At 34.2% G+C, this 21,831-nt stretch overlaps 1 protein-coding gene across 1 annotated transcript in view; it reads left to right on the top strand.

Moving 5' to 3' along the window:
* Positions 1 to 2,206: 2,206 nt before the first annotated feature.
* CCDC102B (coiled-coil domain containing 102B) overlaps positions 2,207 to 21,831 on the top strand; it is a 142,652-nt gene continuing 123,027 nt past the window's right edge. Inside the window, exons 1-3 of the mRNA XM_059490071.1 lie at positions 2,207 to 2,233; positions 15,890 to 16,510; positions 18,332 to 18,540. Of these exons, the coding sequence (XP_059346054.1) occupies positions 15,902 to 16,510; positions 18,332 to 18,540 (818 nt within the window). The 5' untranslated portion in view covers positions 2,207 to 2,233; positions 15,890 to 15,901. The remainder of the gene's footprint in view (positions 2,234 to 15,889; positions 16,511 to 18,331; positions 18,541 to 21,831) is intronic.

Genomic DNA, 21,831 nt, shown 5'->3' with positions numbered 1-21,831 from the left:
CAAGAATATATTTGCAAATAAAGATATAAAAATAGCACTGTAATAGCACTTCCTAATTTTACAGTAATTTTTTTAATTTAAATTCGGATGCATTTATAGCAATGGTATAAAATTGAGGTTCCTCCAAGAATTCCTGATTACAACAGAATGCAACAGAATAGAAACTGAGGGTTTTTTAATAGCTTTACTATTTACTATGGGTCTATTATACATATTTCTTTTTTGTGCCTTTTTTCTTGAAGAGTACAGTTTTCCTTCTCAAAAGGTACTAAAATGACACTTCCAGGATTACTAGTTCCTTCACATGCTGTAATGACTTTTTCCTTTGTGTTTGTTTCTTATTGAATGATAAATTCTCTGTTACATATCTTCACTTGGGAAGACATTTTCAGTTATGACCAAAGTTACTTCCCTTCCCTTCTGACAAAATAAATGTGCATCAATTTCTTTAGAATCAACAAATTTGTTTGAATATGGGCAATGGACAAGCCTTTTTGGATTGCTCAGAGATTGTAGCAAGTGAAGAATGGTGGAAAATGAACGGGAAATCTCATGAATGGGTTGAAATTTGAGTAGTTGGAATCTTAAATTATGATGTGTATATAACTTGATTTTTTTAAAATGTGAAGCAATTTCCCTCAGTAGGGGTAATGGAATGTAGCCAAAGACTATTCTAGGGGGAGATGGGATCTATTTAGTTGCTAAAGAAGCCATGCAAGATGCATAAAGTAGCTGTTGCCTTATTTTATTGTTTGGATTTGGGTTTTGTTGGACTGGGTTTTTGGGTTTTTTTTGTGTGTGTATGCTTGTTTCTAATTTGATGCAGACTTGTGGTTTTGTTTTGTTGTGGTGTTAGGTTTGGTTTGGGATTTTTTGCTTCAGTTTGGGGTTGTTTTGTGTGGAGTCATAGGTTTTTGTCTTGGATGTTGGGGTTTTTTCCTTTGGTTTGTGTCTTTTTTTTATTTGGTTTGGTTTGAGTTTTTAATAGAAATGTAGAGAGAGACTTTTTTCACCTATTTTACCTATGTCTTTTGGAAGACAATGCCTTTTTTCTCCTGGAGATGGAATAGATTTTGTGAGTCATGGAAGAGTTGGGAGCGTTTTCTAGTTCATTTCCCTAAAAAAAAAAAAAAAAAAAATAATTTGAATGTCCTAGTGTCAGACAAGAGAAGAGTCATGCAGCTGTATTTACTATTCATGGTGGAAGGACTACTTGCTATAGTGCTGCTAAAAGTTTTGGGATATTAGTAGAGAAGCAGAGATATGTCCCTTAAAGCTAAAGGAAATCTGGCTTCTCAGTCTGAGGTTTTGACACAGGAATTGTCAGTATTCTATGCATTATGAGGGATTTTTTAAAATGGGAAATATTTGGCTTTTCACAGCCATGGCAAATCACCCCATCTGTGTCTAACTGTATCAGTTTTATGCCTTGAGGACCTGCCAATTAGGTAGCCTGAGATATCAGGCTTGAGACAGTGGTGTCATGCTTTGTCATGTTGGTTACAAAAATGTTGGAGTTTGTGTTCCAGAAAGAAATAATTCTTACATTAAATTTTAATATATAACTGTAAATTTTAATGCAAAAAGAGCTTTTCAACGTTTTGGGTGCTTTTTCCTAACTTACCTTGCCTTGGTCTTTTCACCTCTCTGATAATCTAGAATACTGCAGTTTTTCCAATATCAGAGCTAATTATGAGAGTACATGTATTTTCAAGGTTATATCATCCAACTGAGTGAAAAACTAGTCTTATTCTGGGCTATTTAAAACTCAGGAGGGATAGCAGGATCAAGTAGTGGCATAAGAATCCAACCAATTTGGCTGAACACTAGGACCTGTGCTTCAGTACTGTGATTCAAATAACTAATTTAATCTTACATAAAATATTTTGATAATATTAATATTAATATTTTGGGACTAGGGTCAGAGTCTTCAGTTTAGGCAGAGAAGGAGAAATAAAAACGGAGCAAATAATGCTTAGTGAACAACAATATGACAAAAAGTTTTGGTTTGTATAAATGACTTGTACTTAAAAGAAAAATGTGGTTTTAGTTTTGATAATGCCTGACCAATGAGAATCTTTTTCAAGTTACTGTGGAGTGGCCTTAATGCTGTAAATAATCCAATTGGCCAAGTCCCAGTACAGTGCAGATGAGAAAAGGATGCAGGAAATTCTGTTGTTTACACATGTGTCTGTTACACTGAGAAGCAAGAGGAGCCCAGCAAACTCAGAAGGTAAGGGAGTCCTAAGCTTGTGAGTTTAATGTTTAATTTCTATAAATCTCTTCAGGGACAAATCTGAGTTACTATCATGCTGATGATAAGGAGAAAAACATCTGAACTGCCCAGAAAAAGTACTGAAGATCAGAAAACAGTATTTGAAATATGTAGCTAAGTTATATCTAGCTGGATTCTTCTCTTCTATGTTTTTGGATACTGTCATGTAGCATTACTTCTAACGTCCCATTAAACATAACTTGTTTTTCAAGTGTAGCAGAATACTTGCTTACTATAACCAGGTAAGTTTTAAAAATTTTCTAAGTGACAGTCTGTTGAAGTTATTTCTTAGTTTTGATTAAAAATTAATATAAATGCAGATGTTTCACAGATTATCCAGTTTTACTACTGAAAACCTTTTTAAACTTACTTTGTGAAATGTATGTGCAATGGCATAAACTGATAAAACTTTGGTACCTTTTAATGGGGGTGGTATTATGTACATAAGGGTCATGAAAATATTGTTATGAGTTTGCAGAAGTTTGTACTGCATTTTTTTTGTTGGAAAGCAGGGTTTTCACAGTGTTTCTATTTTGATAAGTTATGCAACTCAATAATGAGTTGTATAATCCTAACTTCCTTCAGGAAATATCTGAAGATGGGATAAGAAAAATGCATTCTTAGCTGTATGGTACTATTCTAATGCAATGAAATATATTTTTTGATACTATGATTTTTTGATGTTGGACAAATATATTCAGTCTATCATTATTTTAAAGGCAAGTATCAGAGATGGTGTGAGACACTGTGGATGATCCTTCTGCAATAAGAACCAAGAGTCAAATTCCAAAAGCAGTGTTCATAAGTTTAATAAGCCAATATAGCAAATAATACTAACGGGCTTCCTACTGACTATCCAGATAGCTGCATTTTGTTTATATTTTGTTCTCACTGGTTCTTACAAACATTTTATGAAACAGACTCTGCTATAAATAATCCTCTAGCTAGAGTCCTAGTTTTTACTTTAGAATTCCTGTGCTGCTAGAAATGTTACTTTCATGTTTCTGAATGCAGTTCTTTGCGTAAGATAATGAAGATAAAAGAATTTCCAAAATATATTAGGTATCGCTAATAGAACTAGTCATGTCACTCCCAGAGACATCTACAAAAATATGAAATTGAAAAATGTGAAATTAGATGTCTGAGGGGTTCTTTTTGTGCATTTGCACATAGCCAGCTTTGAACTGAGGCCGCTCTTTCACCTTAAGTATAAAATAAGCTCAGGTAAACCTGAAAAATAAATCATTTGAAAATGAATGCACGAAAGGAGCTGTTAATGAACAGGCTCAAATTATGGTCATTTACTTCAACACAGATAGATAGATATTGGACAGAAAAGTAGATATTAGAACCATTTGAAGTGTACAAATTTGATATTCATGTAATCATAGATTCCTAGAAAGGCTTGGGTTGGAAGGGACCTTAAAGATCATCTCACCCCCCAGCACAGCAGGTTGCTTAAGGCCATCCAACCTGGCCTTGAATAGTTCTGGGGATGGAATCCACAACTTCTTGGGGAAGCCTGTTCCAGGGGCTCACCTGATCTATCCACTAGAAAGAAAGTTCTCTCTAGTCCATACAATGATCTTTAATTAATGGTTTATTGTGAAAATTATCCTTCCTGAACAGCTTGATTCTCTGCTCATGCTAATTAAGTAATCCAGGTCTGATTTACACTGGGTTAAATGAGACTGGATTTTTTACCAAGGTCATTCTTATTTAATGTCAATCACATTACTGGAGGAATACCAGGGAGGAATTTTCATGAAAGCTCCTGTTGTTTTGAATATTTTTTAATATGTATTTTCAGTTGACTTGGATGTTTCTCCATAAGTTTTGTAGGTGTCCATTTTTGAAAAAGTGTGCCAACTTCCCTTCTGACATGCTGAGTAGTCACCAATTCCTCAAATAATTTATTCTCTTTTAGTGGCGCTACATATTGGCCTAGGGTAAGGGCACTAAGAGACTATACATGCTTCTCTAAGCATTTAAGTGACATCTAGGATACAACAGATGATACTTAGTGTTTTATTTTATTTGACCACTCTAGTAACTGTTGAATCCAGGTAAAAGTCACAATGTTGATTACTCCTTTGTTCATTTCCCTCAACGATGATTTAGTTGCTAAAGGGATCATCATGGATAATGTCTTACAGCATTAAATCACACAAAATCAAAGTCCTTGAGCTATTGATAGACATGAGATGGTGTTAAAATACAAGAATGGTTAGGGAAAAATAAGGATAATTACATATAAATGTCCAAGTAGCAATCTTTTTGTAAAGAACATTCTTAAAAACATTAATTATACAAGATATGGCTTCTAAAACTGTTCTGATGAAACCAAAAGCATCTCCGCACAAGAGAGTTGTCAATTCTGATGCAATTATATCAGAGTAGTTGAACCAGCCAAAGGGATATGCTCTGACCCAGAGAAAACAAAATATTCATGAGTGTTCTTAGTTGTCTGCTTATGTGGGTGGGAAAATCACTTGTTTCTAGACTCTGAGGAGTGTTTTGAAGAAAAATTGTTTTGTGTCCTAATAAGCATTGGAATGTTTTATGTCTTGGTCTGAAACAAATCATCAGATATTTGTGATTAATTTTCCCTACTCCCAGTGTTATGAAATTTCCTTTAAAAGTAGGTCATGTTTTGAATAGGAAAGCATCATAAATGACTTCAACTCTAACAAGACAATTCTTGATCTCTCATATCATAAAGCATATGGTTTTAAGATATTGTTAAGTTTTAAAACTCAAGAATTTCTCAAGAGTATAAGCAGGGATTACAAACTTAACTTTTTCAGGGATATGCCATTACATCTTCATGCTTCATTGAAAATAAAATGAAAGAAAAAAAAGAAAAGACGAAAAAAGCCACACCAGAAAAACCCCCAAAACAAAACATGACCCCTTAAACTCAGTGGGATAAAAAAGCCTGTAAATGAAAGTGAAGCTATCCAGTTCAAGGTCAGTTTCCAAATGAGTAACACAGAAGAAAATAGAATTGAAGTACGGACTCTAGAAAATAAATTTGTGATGATTTTGTCTAAATAATGAAGCTTCTCTATACATTTAAATGATCTCTACTGTTTGGATGAACATGTTTTAGCATTGCATCTGACCTAATTCTTGTTCAGTAAAGTGCTTTTCATTATGGCTAGTCTGTCTTCAGTTTCCTTTTATTTGCTTTTGAGGCTGAAAGAAACCCAGCTGACCTGACCTGTAGCCTAATCTAAAAATGTGCTAAAAATCCCACAGATCTATGAAATCCTCAATTGTGTTTGGGAGTAGTTGAGCTTTCTCCACTATATTCAATTATAAGCTACAGTGATTCTCACAAGCAGGTGGATTTGGCTTTTGAACATAAGTAAATGAAACATGAAATAGTAGAATGCTAATACTATCAATAGCTGGGAAAGGAATTTAACCTTTGAGAATTCAACATGATACAATGGTCTTTTGTTTTAATTGTGTGCTATAAGCTTATTTGTAGCTTATTTGCAGTTATTAATATTTCATATAAATAAATTGTTTAACTAATACCCTCTATGAAAATTACCAGCTGAATGAGATGTTTTTAGTTTTCTTGTCTTCTTTGACTTTTAACTTACAGCTGGCTTTAATGCTTGTAAAGACTCCTAAGACCAGTTATGACTTACATAATCAAAGGCAGATCTAAGCTTGTAGATGATGTATACCTTGGGTATTATTTCCCTACATTTCTATAGTCTTCTCTCTTTCTGAAAAGTTCAGAGGAAATCCATGCAAGACGGTGCATGTGTGCACTGGCTGAGCTCATATCCAGTGTGTAACAACACACTGACAACTCGGATTGAGCTGTCTTTTGAGATTCTCTGTTGTGAATAGTCCTTTCTATTGTGAATGACTGCTGGCTCTCTTGCAACATAGCTGAGTGGTGTAAGAAGTTAGCTGCTTATCCCACTTGTTCCCAGTAAAGGGAATGACCCTGTTAGCACTGCAACTCATTTCAATGTAGGTTCAAAATGTTTGTCACGCTAAACACTCCCTGAAACTAACTTACTCTACACTCTGTGTAAACAGAGGAGGAAGACACATGCACTCGGTTAATTTTAGTCTTAGCTGTGGAGCTGCTGAAAAACAAACCAAGCAAATAAAAAAAAACCCATGCCATTTCAATATTATTAGAGAAAATTTCATTGTGTCTGCAGAACAAGATGCCTGTAGGTGTTTCTGTAAATCACAGGAAGAGTTCACTCGTATCTTTAGCTATAAGCATTAAGATAGTGCTTCAGTATAGTGAACTAGTAGTAAACAGTGTGAACCCTATTCTTCTGAAGCAATTACTTGTTTCAAGTTTGAACAACAGATTACTATTGTTCTAAAGAAATCTCTCTGTGCTATTCAGAAGATACCTATTAGAGCAGATGTTTAACTGATATGAATTATTTTGTATGAATTAACCATTGCCTTATTTTAAATACACTCCGAATCTGTTCTCAATTGAAGTTATTGTTAATATGCTGATTCATAATCTGTTTTTCCTAATAATAATTCAGACAATATATTCCATGGAGATTACTCATCTTCACATAGAACCACTGAGATTAAATTAGAATTTAGGGGACTTGGCTACTTGTTTAACTTAGCAGTTTACGTTTGTAAACCTGTTTGTAAGTCGTTTACTCTGAAAGGATCTAAAACTTTGAGAGTTCATACTTGCCCTAACTACCTATGAAGTTTATTTTGCCTCTTTTTTCATTAATCATATCTTCATAAAATGTGGTAATCAAATCTCAAAGGGGAGCTAGCCAAGCAAACTGTCTCAAATGCCACAGCTACCAAGTTTAGTTGGGTTATGATTGGTTTAGCTTCTACTTAGCTCTTTTTGAGACCATCTGGGAAAGCTGATGGTGTCACACACACTCCCTTCCCTCCCTGCATAATCTGATTATACAATATATTTTTTTAACTGTAGTGGCTGAGAATCAATACTACAGACTTGAATGTACAAAAGATGTGGGTGAAATGTTATGGAAGTGTGTAACCAAACAAAACATTCTTGGGGAAATGAAGTTACTGTAAATTATATTTAAAGCAGTACTTCAGAGGTTCTTTTGGCCTTATGGGTAAATGACAACATCTCTATGTACAAATATTTATGTTACCCATATTTAACCCTAAGGATTTGAATACAACTTCAAAGATGTGAAGAAAGATCAGCTTGTTGCTGTAAAAGACTTTGAAAGATATTGCAATGATATGTAATCGCTTGCATTACCCAGTAGACCTAGGTCAGAGTATATAATTTTGGTTCTCATCTGAAGAAATAGTATCCAAACTGTTTAAAGTTTATTAAAATTGGCAGCCAAACAAAAAAAAAGAGTAATATTTGTTTAGTCTTTACATTTATTGTAATCTGTGACTACCTTCTAAACTGTCTTTTTATGAATGCATATGTTTATAGTATGTATACATGGTACGTACACTGTGTATATAATCTGTATAATGTTAAACAAGATATATTGTATGCATGTGTTTAGAAAAAACGATTGAAATGCTGAATAGGATTTTATTTTAAAATGGATATTTAGACATGGAGAGAAAATGATAAAAGGAAAAAAGGAAAAAATGAAAAAATGAAAAAATGTACATAGGACCACAGTGAAGTGGACCATGTCCTTTTTTTGGTGCATCCTTTTTCAGAGAGAATTCAGCATTTCATTTTGAGCAAGCTTTAAGACACCCCTGACCCCCATCAGCAACAATAATGTAAAATATGCTGTGAAAGAAATCTTGTCCTAAATTACTGCTTTTAATTATTGACACTGTTTGTATTAGTGTAACTTAATAGAACAAATTCCCTTTACCTAGGGATATTTTATTCTGTGGAAAGAAGTAACCACTCAGTTTTTAAAAGCCTTGAGCCATGTCAGCTATACCAATCCTGTGGTCAAATTCTCCTATTGGCATGGAAGTTTTCACTATGTTTTACGGAAGCAATTCACACATTATAATACCTCATGGTTAGATGAAACACGGTATAGGCAATCATTGCAATAAAAGCATCAGTCCAAATATAAAATTTTGTGAAACTCCATGAAGAAGTAAATGTTTCCTGCAAGACACTAATTGTTGCTGTTTATTCTAGATTGTTTCCCCCGGCACTTAGAACTGACCTTCAGCCTGGGAAGTATCTGGAAATCCTTGATTATCTTGTTCACCCCTTTCCTTCATACACATATTCTCATATTTTCAGTTTCTTTTGGCAGAATAGATTTGGGGGGAAAAGCCTTTTTTCTTCTTTTCTATGTCCCTTACAGCTGGTTCCTGACAAGAGTGCAGAATTTCTGCTTTTAAGGCAGTTCAGTGTTGTCACAAAAGGAGCTTATTTCCTGTGTCTCTTCCCTACTTACATGGTGTTTTGTGACCCCTTTGGCTAATACTTACATATTCTGAGATTCACAATTTGTGATCATAATTTTTTATTATTTCCTGGATGTCATGGCAACATTGTTAAAACTGGGAGGAACAGGCTTCTAGAGCTCTTCAGAAATCACACTGCTCAGAGAATCATGTTGGGGGGACTTTAGAGATCATCCCCCTTGCTCAGAGTATCATATTTAGGAATTCTACACGGCATGCCTTGTAGATGTTTCACAAGAATTTCTGTCACACTAGAGATTTAATTTTTTTCCAAAATGAGTGGGACAACTTACACATGGAATTTTAAATCTTATTTCAAATTATTAAAATAGATTGTGGAAAAGGATAGCAAATGAGGACAAACTGGCAACGTGACTGGCATGGCCAGCCTGAGGGCCACTTAGGGCTACTTTATGTTTTGGTTTTTTTTGAAGATATAAATTATATATATGCAATTTTACCCTACATGCCTTCAAGTGAATTATTAAAACCTTCAGGAGAAGCAAACTACTATTAATAATAGAAAGGATTCCTCCTCTGGAGTCAGAGAGTTTTGGTTATTACAATGGATACTGGAATATCAAGAAGCAGTATGCTTACTCCTGTTGCATAGTATAAAATGCTTATTTCAGCATTATGGTGATTGCTATATTTTCCTTTGGTTTCTGGATGGTCTACTAAAATAGAAAAAAGTTTAACCATTTCTGAGTCCTCCTTTCACTTACTGCTTCCTCTTAAGGTTTAAGTGGTTTATTGTCTTTCAGTCACTCTCTTTGCTGCCCATCCTTTGCCTCTTCTCCCAGGAATTTAGCTATACATGGACAACTGATATAACGATGCACTTCCTGGGCGTACTTCAGAACTGCCTTGTCTATCACCATGTTTTGTATCATAGTAAAATGCAATTTTCCCTGCAGAACTACTATTTTCCTAAAGTTACTTTTTTAGGCCTGATCGAGCAGCTGGCAAACTTTGTTTATGGCTTTTTTAATAGAATGCGAAGTGGAAACGCGAGCCTTTGTTTTGCCTTCCCTGTCTGTCATATTATTCCATCTCATCATCTGATGTTGATCAGCTCAGAAGTGGGATCAGACTAGAGTTTTACATAGAGTCTACTATGAAGGGTTTGCTTACATTTGGTCCTATACCTTCCTGCCTCTGGAGTTTTTTAGTGTCTCTTGATAATAAATTTATTAATTTGTTTTCAAGGCAAAGATGTCTATACCATAAAGAAACAATGAGAAAAATAGTGATATTCTGGGCTCCCAAGATTATAAATTTCATCAGACCTCTAAGAAGTGTGGAACTTAGTACTTTTCTCTTTACTGTTTCCTCTAAAACCTCTCAAATATTTTTGGTATACGTTCTTCAGTTCTATTTGCCTTTTTTTTTTTTTTTTTTTGGCAAAGCATTTGAGTTTTTATCCTGTCCTTTAGGAACTTTGACAATTAAAGAACTTGGAAACTAAGATTTAGGCCTGACATTGTCTCTTGCACATAAATTATTCAGGTGGATGTTATGTTATAGAAGGAAAATGAGGTTGCATAAGTTCAGTCTTAAATATCAGGACATTAATGAATTGCCACTGTAATTTCGTTTTATCTCAAAGAGACACTTAATGCATCATACTATCCAAATTCATGGCTTAAGAAGACCAGTTTTTTCATGTATTTTTAAGATTTCCTATTTGAATAAAAAAGTGCAAAACAACAACAACAACCCCTCACAGAAGCAAAAAACCTGACAAACCCCAAAACGTTTCTCTTTGTGAAGTTAAAAGCAAAACTTTATACTTTGTCATTTTCATAGCATAACTGGTTTCAGTTAGGCTATGAAAACGACATTTAGTTTATTTACTGGACATGAGAAGGAAATAAAAAAGGTTTTGGAAATAAATTAGATATTTATTGACATTTTTATGTTAACAAGAAACTAGAGAAGTATGAATAGGAGGGAAAAATTATCATGTAACTCCTAATAGGAAGTAAACAATTAGCATTATTTGTCTCTTCAGGCCATTTTTTGGCTTATTTTTAGTTATGACACATGTAAAAAATACAATGTTTGAAAACAACATAGCTTAAAGATTTACCATATGGTTTAATATTGTTAATATATATATTTTTTATAGCTGTGGGAAAAAAATAAACAGAATCATCTTTGGATGTGCATTAAAAAGTCCTGAATGCACTATCTTTTATTTTTCATGAAGTAGGACAATCTGTATATTATGTAATGGTCTGTTTGGAACTTTCAAATTTACAGCACAGTGTACATTGTAAATTAAACTTTATTTTATGAGCTTATGAGCTCATTTAAAAAAACAAACCTTTTAAAAAAAGTCCTCTGTGTCCAACAACACCACCAAAACATCAAGGCATCAAACAATGGTGGAATCATTTTTGTACAGAGTAGTCCAACACATGAGCTCACTAATTCATTATTCCCCTAATTCACAAGCTGTCTTATTTACAAGTTCTCTAAATTGTATTTTTTCCATGAACAAACTAGTTACCAAGCTGTCAATGCCAGTGCTCATTCTTTCTCCTCTCTTGAGGAGTGAATGTCTCCATACCACACTTACCAGTGGGATGTTTTTTTCACCATACATTTCTGTCATTTACTCGGCAATATTTTTTCATCTAGCCACTGGGTGGGACCCCTAAGGGTTATTAATTAAAACCAACTTTACAACAGGAACAGACACACAAAATTTGTTCTGGTTTTCTTGGGTTCATCGCTTGGTAGTTAGCAGCCCTTAGTAAACAGCCAAGTTTTCAGGGAGTGAGTTAAATCACTTCCTATATTCTTCTCAGAATGACCACATCACCTCCACCCATTTCCTTAAAGCCTTCTCTCTCTGTCAGGGTCTGTTGATGGGTGAGCTGCAGCAATACCATGGAAAGTTTGGCTTTCCAGCAGCACTTACAAAAGAACATGTTGAGTTCTATGATTCATTTTGTCCTATTCAATTTATAGATTAGACAAAAGAAAATTAACTGGTTTAATCTAAAGCAGACATTTTCTCTAAAGACAAAATACCTTAAAAAAGTTTGGCTGAGGTCTTAATAATTAAGAGACATGTAAATAAAGATTAAGTCACGCAGTTAGAAAAAGGATGTTGAAATTGTATCCTCAAGCACTGCCCTAGCTACTGAACTGACTGAAAAAGCTGAGTTCAGTGAGCAGGTATTAACATGAGGAAAGTGCAATAATTCTTTTCTCTCATGGTGATTTTGTTTAACGGTGCCACCAAGGGTGAATATACTGCTGTTTACCTAAAACAAGAGGTGGCAAAAATAAATCAAGAGCTCTACTCTTTCTTACTGGTGTTCAGGATCATTAAGTAAATAGGAAAGGTTGCAGTATAATTAAATATCTTTCAGACCCATGTTCTTTGCCGTGTTCACCAAATGTCTTTTTTTCCTCTGAGAACTATCATCACTCTGTTCTCACTCTGTCATCACACCTCACTCACATGACATGATGAATGTTGCTTCATATATTTTGTTCATGCTCATTTTAAATAATTCCATTAAGAAAAACAACTTTAAAGTGATGTTGTGTTCCTTCTTATCACTCAGCTGTTAAAAGTGGAATGATCAGAAGGCTTCACTGATCAGAAAACCCCCATTTTCACCAATCCTCTAATTTTATTTTATCTTTCCATCGTGTTATCTTTTATCTAGTAATTATGTACACTGAGCTTCATATGCTGTGCTAGCAAGTCTGTTGCTGCAAACTCAAGTAGTGACTTTAAAACTAGCTCCACACAGTATTGTTTTGTCAGTTTTAGACTTGTGATGTTTCATATATGATGTTTTCTGTGAGGTGGTCATGTACCAGAGAAAAGAATTATTTTTTAAATACCATTATATATATATATATAGAGAGAGAGAGAGAGAGAGAGAGAGATGATTAAAGATTCAATATCAACAGATTCAATACTAAAAGAGTCTTTAGTTGGACTGTTGGATTTGTTTTTATCATAATTTCATCAGTCCAGTATTTTTGAGAACATGGAAGAGTAGATTGATATGAACTATAAATAAGATAAAATAAGTCCATCCTTATCATCCCTCTGGAACTGTGAAATTTTTGACAGTTTCAGAACTTTTACAATAATCAACATGTTTTTCTAATTTTTAAATCTTTGCTTTCTTTCAAACTAATATTTTAGACCACTTCTTTAAAAACAAATACAAGCACAAATCTTCAAAATTCATACTTTTAATAAAATTCCTGTTACCTATTTCATTTATTCAGCAACATTTCTATTGTTTTTTAGTTTTATCCTTAGTCAGCCGTCCACTGAATGGGTTGTGTTGAGATCTGCCTCTTTTAATGAAAAAAATGCTATTTTATTCTACCTCTTACAATCTTAAAGAGGGTATCTAAAATACCTGTTTTGATTAGATTTTCTGAAAAGGAGATAGGGAAGTCAATACAAATAGAAACACCTTTTATTTACCACCTTGGAGCGAGATAGCACTCTGTTTTCTGGAGGAGGAGTGAGTACTTTTAATTCTTAATTTTTCTGAATTTTAGGTACAGAGTTGGGATCATCTATCCATGCTGGAAAGTGCTGGCAAAGTTCAGCCTACCATAAAATGATTAGAAGCCTAAGGGACCACCAGCCTTCTGTACAAGCCTATTTCAGTTGTTCCAGTGTAAGTTTGATCTGACTGGCAGTGTCCCAGCCTCCAGGACGCTTGAGCCATCACAATGGAGGGAAGCAAGGATTCATGACCAATGTTTCCTTTTTAGCCTCATGTGATCTCTGATCTTAACATTTCTCCAGCTTTGGAAACGTTACTGAATGTCCCAGGACAAAATCACCTCAAACCTGTTATGAAACATCAGCAACAGGCTATTCTGATTTATAAATAACTCTCAAGTCTTTCAAATTTTCAGATTTTCAAATTTTTCAAAGAAAAATATTATCATTCCTATTTCTCCATCTTTTAGGATTTGTAAATTGCGCATTCCCCAAGTTCTTGCTTCTTTTAATGAATATGCAAAGAAGTTAGCAAAACACAGTGAAAAAACTACTGATTATGAAAGGTGTAATAAGTACTTCTGTAGATATATGTTAGTTTGGGGCAGGCACAAAAACTGTTAAGAAAATTTATTGTACTTTTTTAAAGTCCAAAAGTTTCAACTATTTCATTATGTATTTATTACATTATGTAATATGTTTTTTGTATATTATTATGTATCTAAATTTTACTGTGGTTTTGATTTTTTTTTTTTAATTAAAGCTTTAGGAAACAAAGGAATTACTACAACCCAGAAATTAAATTAACAACTGACTGCAAGAGTTTAATATTCAGTTACTTTGCCTCTGCTGGGCTGTGACGGTGGTCACAAGGGTTTCAGGTGAAGAGAGAGACGAGAATGTTGATTCCATGTTCAGAAGGCTTGATTTATTATTTTATGATATATATACTACATTATAACTATACTAAAAAGAAATAGAAGGAAAAGTTCTCAGAAGCTTGCTAAGCTAAGAATAGAAAAGGAATGAATAACAAGGGAGCTCTCTCCGACTCTGTCCCAGAGAGAGCTCGGTCCGTGATTGGCCCTTAATTGTACACATCCAACCTGGGCCAATCACAGGTGCACCTGTTGCATTCCACAGCAGCAGATAGCCACTGTTTACATTCTTCTTCTGGGGCCTCAGCTTCCCAGAAGGGGAAATCCTAAAGAAAGGATTTTTATGAAAAGATGTCTGTGACACTGGGCCTCATACAAGTTTGTGGGTGGCAATATCTTTGTATTTTGGATTAGGCTTATTCAAATGATATTGCTGGAAGTAGGTCAAGGAACAAGAAAGGCTCATCCCTGATGAAGCTTTGGCAGCAGCTCTGCTGCATCTGTGTAGTGCTGTTGTGGGGCTCGATGGTACTTCACCAGACAGAGATAATGAAGGGAACTGGGAGTCCTTCATTGTCCTTTTCCTCCTCTCATATCCGTACTCCACTACAACAGCTCTCCATAAGCTTCTAACAAATGGCAAATAAATGTCCTGAAAATCATGGAAAAGTTGAAAACAGCTGGAAAATTGGAACAAAACATGCAATAGCTTCTATTCAGTTGAAATGAGACATAACTGAATCATACTGCCAAAACTATCTACTCTTCAGTGTTTTGTTAGCAGCATCGGCCTTCTGCATTTCAAATGCAGGTGTTAGCACTAATTGCTGAAACAAATAAACATTTTTTTTTTACAAATGGATATCACAATACAGAAGCAATTTCTTTTTTTACTTCTAACAACTTAGTCTTCTATTGAACTAGTAAGACTCTTAAGTTTGTTTATTTGTCTGAATTTTTTTTGTTTGGTTGCTCTGGTTTGCATAACCAAGATGAAAAAAAACCCAAGGAGATATAAGTGGCTAGACTCTACAGACTGTCCAAATCAGCATTTTCTCAGCACTGGGGTAGAGAAACAATCTCTGAGAAACTGCTTTTCTTCTGGGACAAATAAGTAATAAATAATCAAAAGATAAATAATGAAAAAGAATGCAACAAGATTTACTAGCTGAGTCATACCACTGCAAGGTAGGCTGTACAGTAAAGTAATAAGGACATTGCTACAATTTAAAGAATAATATAAGAATATACTATCTGGAAATCGTCCGGAATGCAGACAGCAAAATAAAGCCCCCTATAAAACAATACTTGCTTTTTGTCTTGAAAAAAGGAAATCCAAAGGTCACAGGGATTTTGATAATATTTTTTTTTCTTAGGTATGCAAATTTTAAGGCAAGTTTTGCCTAGTATGAAATTCCACAGTTTGGGAAAGAAGGCAAGTAACTTGTGATTGTAGTTCTAGACAAATAACGTCCTCTTGCTAGATATTTAAAATATATATTGATTCAATTCAATCTTTTCTTGAAGGAAGAAAGTTTTGGTCTGTTTTTTTTATACTCAAACATTTTTGAGAGCACTGTGATTATTTAATGACTCTTCCTTTCCAAGCAAATCTTAGCCAAATAATAGATATGTCTGTTTATGCTGTACTCAAAAAGTATTAAATAAAAGATATTTTAATAGCTATTTCATGTTGATAAAGCACATTTCTAAAACATGGGCAGCATCATTAACTCACTACTACAGCAGTAAAAACCCCAACTGTTGAAGGTTATTCATATGATATAATTAATTAAAAGCTAAATTATTGTCTGTCTTTGTCTTTTTTAGGAGTGAAATTAGATGATGAATCAAAACATTAATTTAGACTGTATTCAGAAACAAATGGAAGAGATGGAGGTTTTTGGGACCCAACCAACACAACCTGATAAATTAGATAGATGTTGGCAACCAGGTGACCACCTGTTTCATTCAAATCTTCCATCTCAAAGTTTCTACCCAAATTCACCTCATTATGCACATATGCATACAAGTTACAGCAGTGATTGGGAAATTTTTGAAGCAGTAAAAATACAGGAACTGGAGGAAGTCAAAGCCAGAGCTGCCCAAATGGAGAAGACCATGCGCTGGTGGTCAGATTGCACCGCTAATTGGAGAGAGAAATGGAGCAAAGTGAGAGGAGAAAGAAATAAAGCACGAGAGGAAGCGAGACAATTGAGAATCAAACTAGACAGTGTCATAAAAGAGCTTAGTGTGCTTAAAAAAATAAATCAGGATTTAGTAAGTGAGAAGGAAAACTTAGAAAATGGAACTGCTTGGAAAACGGAATGCTGTTGCTCAGAAATATCCTGTATTAAAAAAGACCAAAGCCTGTTAATGTTTCTGGAACCAGAACCTCCAAAAGACCTAACCAAAATCATCAAAATTCCTGGGGCAGAAGACACAAAGAAGGTAAAGAATGGGAAATGTTTTTTGTGGTTCATGAAGTAGTGACAAAGTATGGATGTGTATGTTGAAATGGGATTTTTCAAGAATTTTGACCAAAATATTGCCTGATCCATTCACTAGCAAAACCCTTTGGCCCCCTGACCCCCCCATCTAAATATTTTTAATGGGAAAATATAGAAAACAATTCATACCCTTGCACTATGACTAGACATTTAAGGAACAGAGGCAGACTATTATATTCAATAATTTACGTATTGTTTTGATTATCTCTCATGTTTTACAGTAACAGGTTACCTCTCTTATCTGAATTAATCATGTTTTGTATACTTACATTCTTTCTCCCCTCCAAAAAAGCATATTAGGTTCTTGGCTTCTAAAGAACCTAAAGTCTAAAATTATTTATTTCTCTCTGAACTTCAAAAGCATGGGAAAAGGTAGGCAGTTCTTTTGCAAATTTGCAAGAGTTCTTGTTTGATAAGGAGAGCAATTAAATCATGATATAGATTTTAAAAAATCAAGTATCAGCATTGGTTAAGCATCTCCTAACTTTACACAAAAGATCCAATTACATTCATCAAAAATCAAAGCATTTGTTCATGTTTAACTACCTTTAATTCTGTGCCTTGGAGTGCACTGTATAGTCTTCATAGGCATCACCAAAAATCTTTACTTGTTTTCTGACAGATAGCAGTGTTTGTAAATATAGGCAATTTTTTTCATACATTGCAGGAAAATGTTTTTCCCTGCATTGTTGAAAGTAGGAAAGTTTCTACTGCAATTCAAGAGAAACTGCCAAGATTTTAGATCTGTATGTATTCTGTTTGGAAATTTTACTCTCTAATGCATATTAACAATATTATATTCCTTTGAAATCTGAAAAAAAAAAAAAACCAAAAAAATGGTAATGTTAGTAGCAAGAATAAATTTTGCCAAAAAAGCATAACTTTCATATTTTCAGACAAATGTGCCATTGGAAGGAAATACCACAAAATATACTTTAACTATTTTTCCTTAGTATAAATTTTTTCCTAATAAAAATGAAACTTTATATGTGAATGGGAAACATTTTTATTTTTTCAGTGGTTTCTAGTATTTTCTGATGTAAATTTTGGGTATTATTCTAAAACCTCAAAAGAACAGAGTGATGTAAAAGAGGATTGTCAGTAAACTGCTAAAATTAGATTAGCTTTTAAACAAAACTCCTCAGCTATGGTAAAGCAAATACATTTCTAAGGGAAACTTGTTTATAAGAGACATTCAGTCTTCCTCAAAAATGTGTATTTTACTTTTAATTTTTTTCTGATTTTGATATTAGTTTTTCTTATGTTTTGTATGCAAAACAAGTATCTTCAAAATAGATATCTATATGCTTTGTTCCTTATGAAAAACTTCTATAAGCCTGCTTTAGTATACTTTACATACAATTTTGAGTTCCTAATGTAAAGTTTCTCAATACATTATTTGTATGGATAAATTGCATTGCTAGTTTTGTTAGTTCCAAGATTCTATCTTCACCAGAGTTATAGCCAAAAAAAGAGAAATTGAATATATTTCCTTAGTAAAGACACATTTGAAATATTTTGGATATTAAGCTTGTCATAACAGAAGCTGTAAGAAATCACAAAATTACAGTTATTAAAATATACTGACATTTTTGCACCTTCTACCCCTATACAGTCCAACTGTCTAAGATGTTACCTATTTCCTTTTTTTCTCCTACATTCCTTAAATGTCTAGAAGAGCTTTGGTAGGCCCTGCTGGAGCTATGTTAGACTTTTTCCTTCACTTATGTTTTTGTCAGGTGTCATTTTTTTGTTTTCTCAGGATGTAAACAAAGACCAAAGCAATGACAATAAAAAAATCACCCCAAAGCCTTCTGATTTCTTCCCCAATGGACTTCCCAGCATCTGTGTGGAGAAACCTAAAATCAGTTTGGGCACTACAGCTAAGACAACAGAGAATGATTTAATACATGTATCAGTCTTAAATTTGCATTTGGCTGAGATGAGGAAAATCCTACAGAAGGAAACAGAGTAAGTGCAAAATAAATCCTACTTTTGAAATTCTCATAGAGGGGTTTAGACAGTTTCTAAAAGAGATATGGTGATGTTTGCATTTGTAGCTCACATGTTCTAAACTTTATTCATTGCTATTTGCAAGGCTTCAATAAGAATTTAGAGAAACAGTTCAGCAAAGCGTGTTTATTGTTTTCTTTGGCTTGTCTGTCATTTAAATAAGAGGTTTTCCATACAAATATGTAATTTGGTATCAATGCAGTGATATCTAATGTATGTTATACCCAGTTATTGGAGTGCTTTGTGCATAATAACAAATTTTCATATACTCTACCAGCAGACTTTGAAAGAGTCCAACTGCAGAATGAAAAAGGCTGGTTTTGAATTCAAAATATATGAATCAGCTGCAAAATTCTGTTAACCTCTTCACTTGTAGCAAAGTCTCTGTTAAAAGCCAGTAACAAAGAGGGAGTAACAGATTTATCATACATTTATGTAGCAGATCAAATTTGTCTGACATAAATACTGAATGTATATTTTGATTGCCTGAAAGAAGTTTTATGTTGTATAAATGGTCAATATTGAGAAAGATTGAATCTCACCAGAAAGGCTTTTCAAGGAAACACGCAGCATGTGATGCATGATGATGTAGTAGCAGACATCAGGCTGCAACTACAGGTGATGGTAATTTCAAAATCAGTTGAAGTTAATTATAAAATGAAAAGGAAGAAAATTTCCTGTCCATTGCAAATATATTCAACACTTTCAGTTCAGAGAGTCTTCAATGGCAAACTGTGCTGAAGAATTTCCTTCCTGTCAGTTTATTTCATAACTGTCACGTACATAGCACAAGTCTGAGGTAAAAAATCCTTTCAATTCCTAACTCATATTTAATGTGTTTGTTATATGAATTGGATAGTTGTAGAAAGCATACAATAATTCTCTAGTTGAATCATATAGCAGAAGATGGCTGTGCTCTCTGTCCTTGAAAGGTATTTAATTTGCCTGTGAAAGCAAACATATGTGTGAGTTAGGAGACTGATGCCTCACATACCCATTTTCCTGGGGTGGAAATATTTAGGGGCCTAGGTGCTTCATCAGCAGTCAAGTATACATACATATATAATAACTTTCATTTAGAAAATGGAAAAATTTTCAACTCACTTTTAGTCACTTCTCAGGAAAAACTTTAATAGGTTTTTGTTTGTCGGTTTGTTTACATGCCTCTCTAACCAATATTTAACTGTACTTCACAGAGACAGATTTTTTCATTTATTCATTTTTTCATGTTTTTATTTTTTAAATTTTTCATTTATGAATAATTTCACATTCATTTATTTTGTACTGTGGTATAAGACAATAAATTTACTGGCACACAGCAAGAACTGGGGCGTGTTTATAACATGCAACATGTGGCAATGCCGACCTCAGGCACCGAGCAGTGATTTCCACATAGCAGCAGGGATGGGTACAACAACTCCCTCTCCAGGAGGGCAACATTTCCTGCATGGAGAGATGTTATGTAAGCAGAATATATGCAACTTCTAAGAAGTAACTATATTTGGCAATGCAGACAGTAAATAGCTAGGAATAATGTTACTAGGATAAGTATTATCATAGTCACCAGTCTCGAAATAGCTGAATCTCTGTTGAGCAGGCTGTCACCTGCTACCTCAGAAAGGGTTGGTCTCCACCACTTGGTAGAATTGGCAGATTTTGCCATATTTCCAACTTCAGATTTCCAGTTTTCTCTCTTAGGTTTTATTCTTGCTCATGTCAGTATTTTTAATCCTGTATTCTGGAGTTGCTAGTAATGACTATCTCAACAATCTCACCCCATTTGCATTTTTACTCCCCTTATCTTGTGTGGCTCTAGCTTAAGTATTTTCTCACAGCTTCTTTCTCACAACTTAGCAATTTTCTCAGTGAACTTGAGCCAAGAACACACAGCTGTGTTGCATCAAAAGCAAACAGATAATAGACAGCTTGAACCCCAAGGCCAGAGGTTACTTTAGCAGTCAGTATGATCTTACTCATACAGCAGAGGACTTCTCAGCAGTTCCCTGGTTTATATGCAGCACCCTGAACTCTGACTGCATTTTTCTAGAGTCAAGTTAGCTTATGCAAATCCAGTGTTTGAATTTCCCTCCAAGTTACCTAACTAGTAACCTTCTTGGTTTCCTAACTCTCTCCATAAGATATTTTGATTTTCACCCTGAGAAGACTTCTGCTTTTTGCATTCTGCTTAGAGCTATCATCAGTAATGTTGACATAACCTTATGCACACAGATCAGGCTTTGCAAAGGACAAAAAGAAAGAAGGTCTAAAAGAAATAATAAAAGTAAAAGGATGAAAAATAATGTTTTGACATTCAAAAAAATATCTTGGCTTGAGTTTACAGTGTAAAAGTACACACCAACATGCTCTAAGTACTAAGGCTCACATCAATTACACATTTGAGGTCCATTAGCATGAATAGAAATTACAAACCTTATGAGTGGCTCTGCATTTTGCATAATCATTTGCTTAAAATAGCTATCTTTTGTCATCTTTTGGATCAGTGTTCTCATCTAATTGTCTTCTAATTTTAAGATAGTAATTTGTTCTGTTTTGAACTTAAAAGAGTTTATTTCCTCTAAAACCAAAAGCTCGCAAATTAGTTGATTGCTAGTTGATAATATCAAAGAGGAACTTCTTAAGACTGGCTGGGTAACACAGACAAGGGATATAAAAGGTTCTGACTAAGCAACAAAAAAAATTCCTCTTTTTTCCTGCGAGGATCACTGAACACTGGGAATGGTTTTCAGTTTCCAGGAAGGTTGCTGAGTGTGCGTCCTTGGAGACATTCAAAAGGCATCTGGACATGGTCCTGAGCAATCAGTTCTAGGCAACCCTGCTTGAGCAGGGGGTTTGCACCAGATGGCCTCCTTGAGGTCACTCTCAACCTCGACCATTTTCTGTAATTCTGTAATTTAATTAGATAATGAGTTAAAATGTCTCGTTACAAGATCCATGAAAAATGTTCTAAACTTGATTCTAGTAAGTAAGTTGCTTCTGATGCCTGCTATATTCTTTCTTCCACTCTTCATTTTCTTTATTTAAATAGTAAACTTTATGTAATCAGAATAATTTCCTTCAATTAGTGGCATCAGAGGAAAGTGATCTCACTTAAGTACTGTAACACAAAACAAAACTAGTGTCTTCTAAATAAGCGAAACATATTGTACATTCCTCTTTTACTTTTCAGAATAGACCATTTCTGAGTACTTTCACTGCATTCAGTGCAGTCAATGGACAATTATTCAAAGT

This window comes from Ammospiza nelsoni, chromosome 1 (assembly GCF_027579445.1).
Source record: "Ammospiza nelsoni isolate bAmmNel1 chromosome 1, bAmmNel1.pri, whole genome shotgun sequence".
Lineage (NCBI taxonomy): Eukaryota > Metazoa > Chordata > Aves > Passeriformes > Passerellidae > Ammospiza > Ammospiza nelsoni.
The sequence above is the reverse complement of the archived record's forward strand: the minus strand, read 5'-3'. Positions and strand labels throughout refer to the sequence as shown.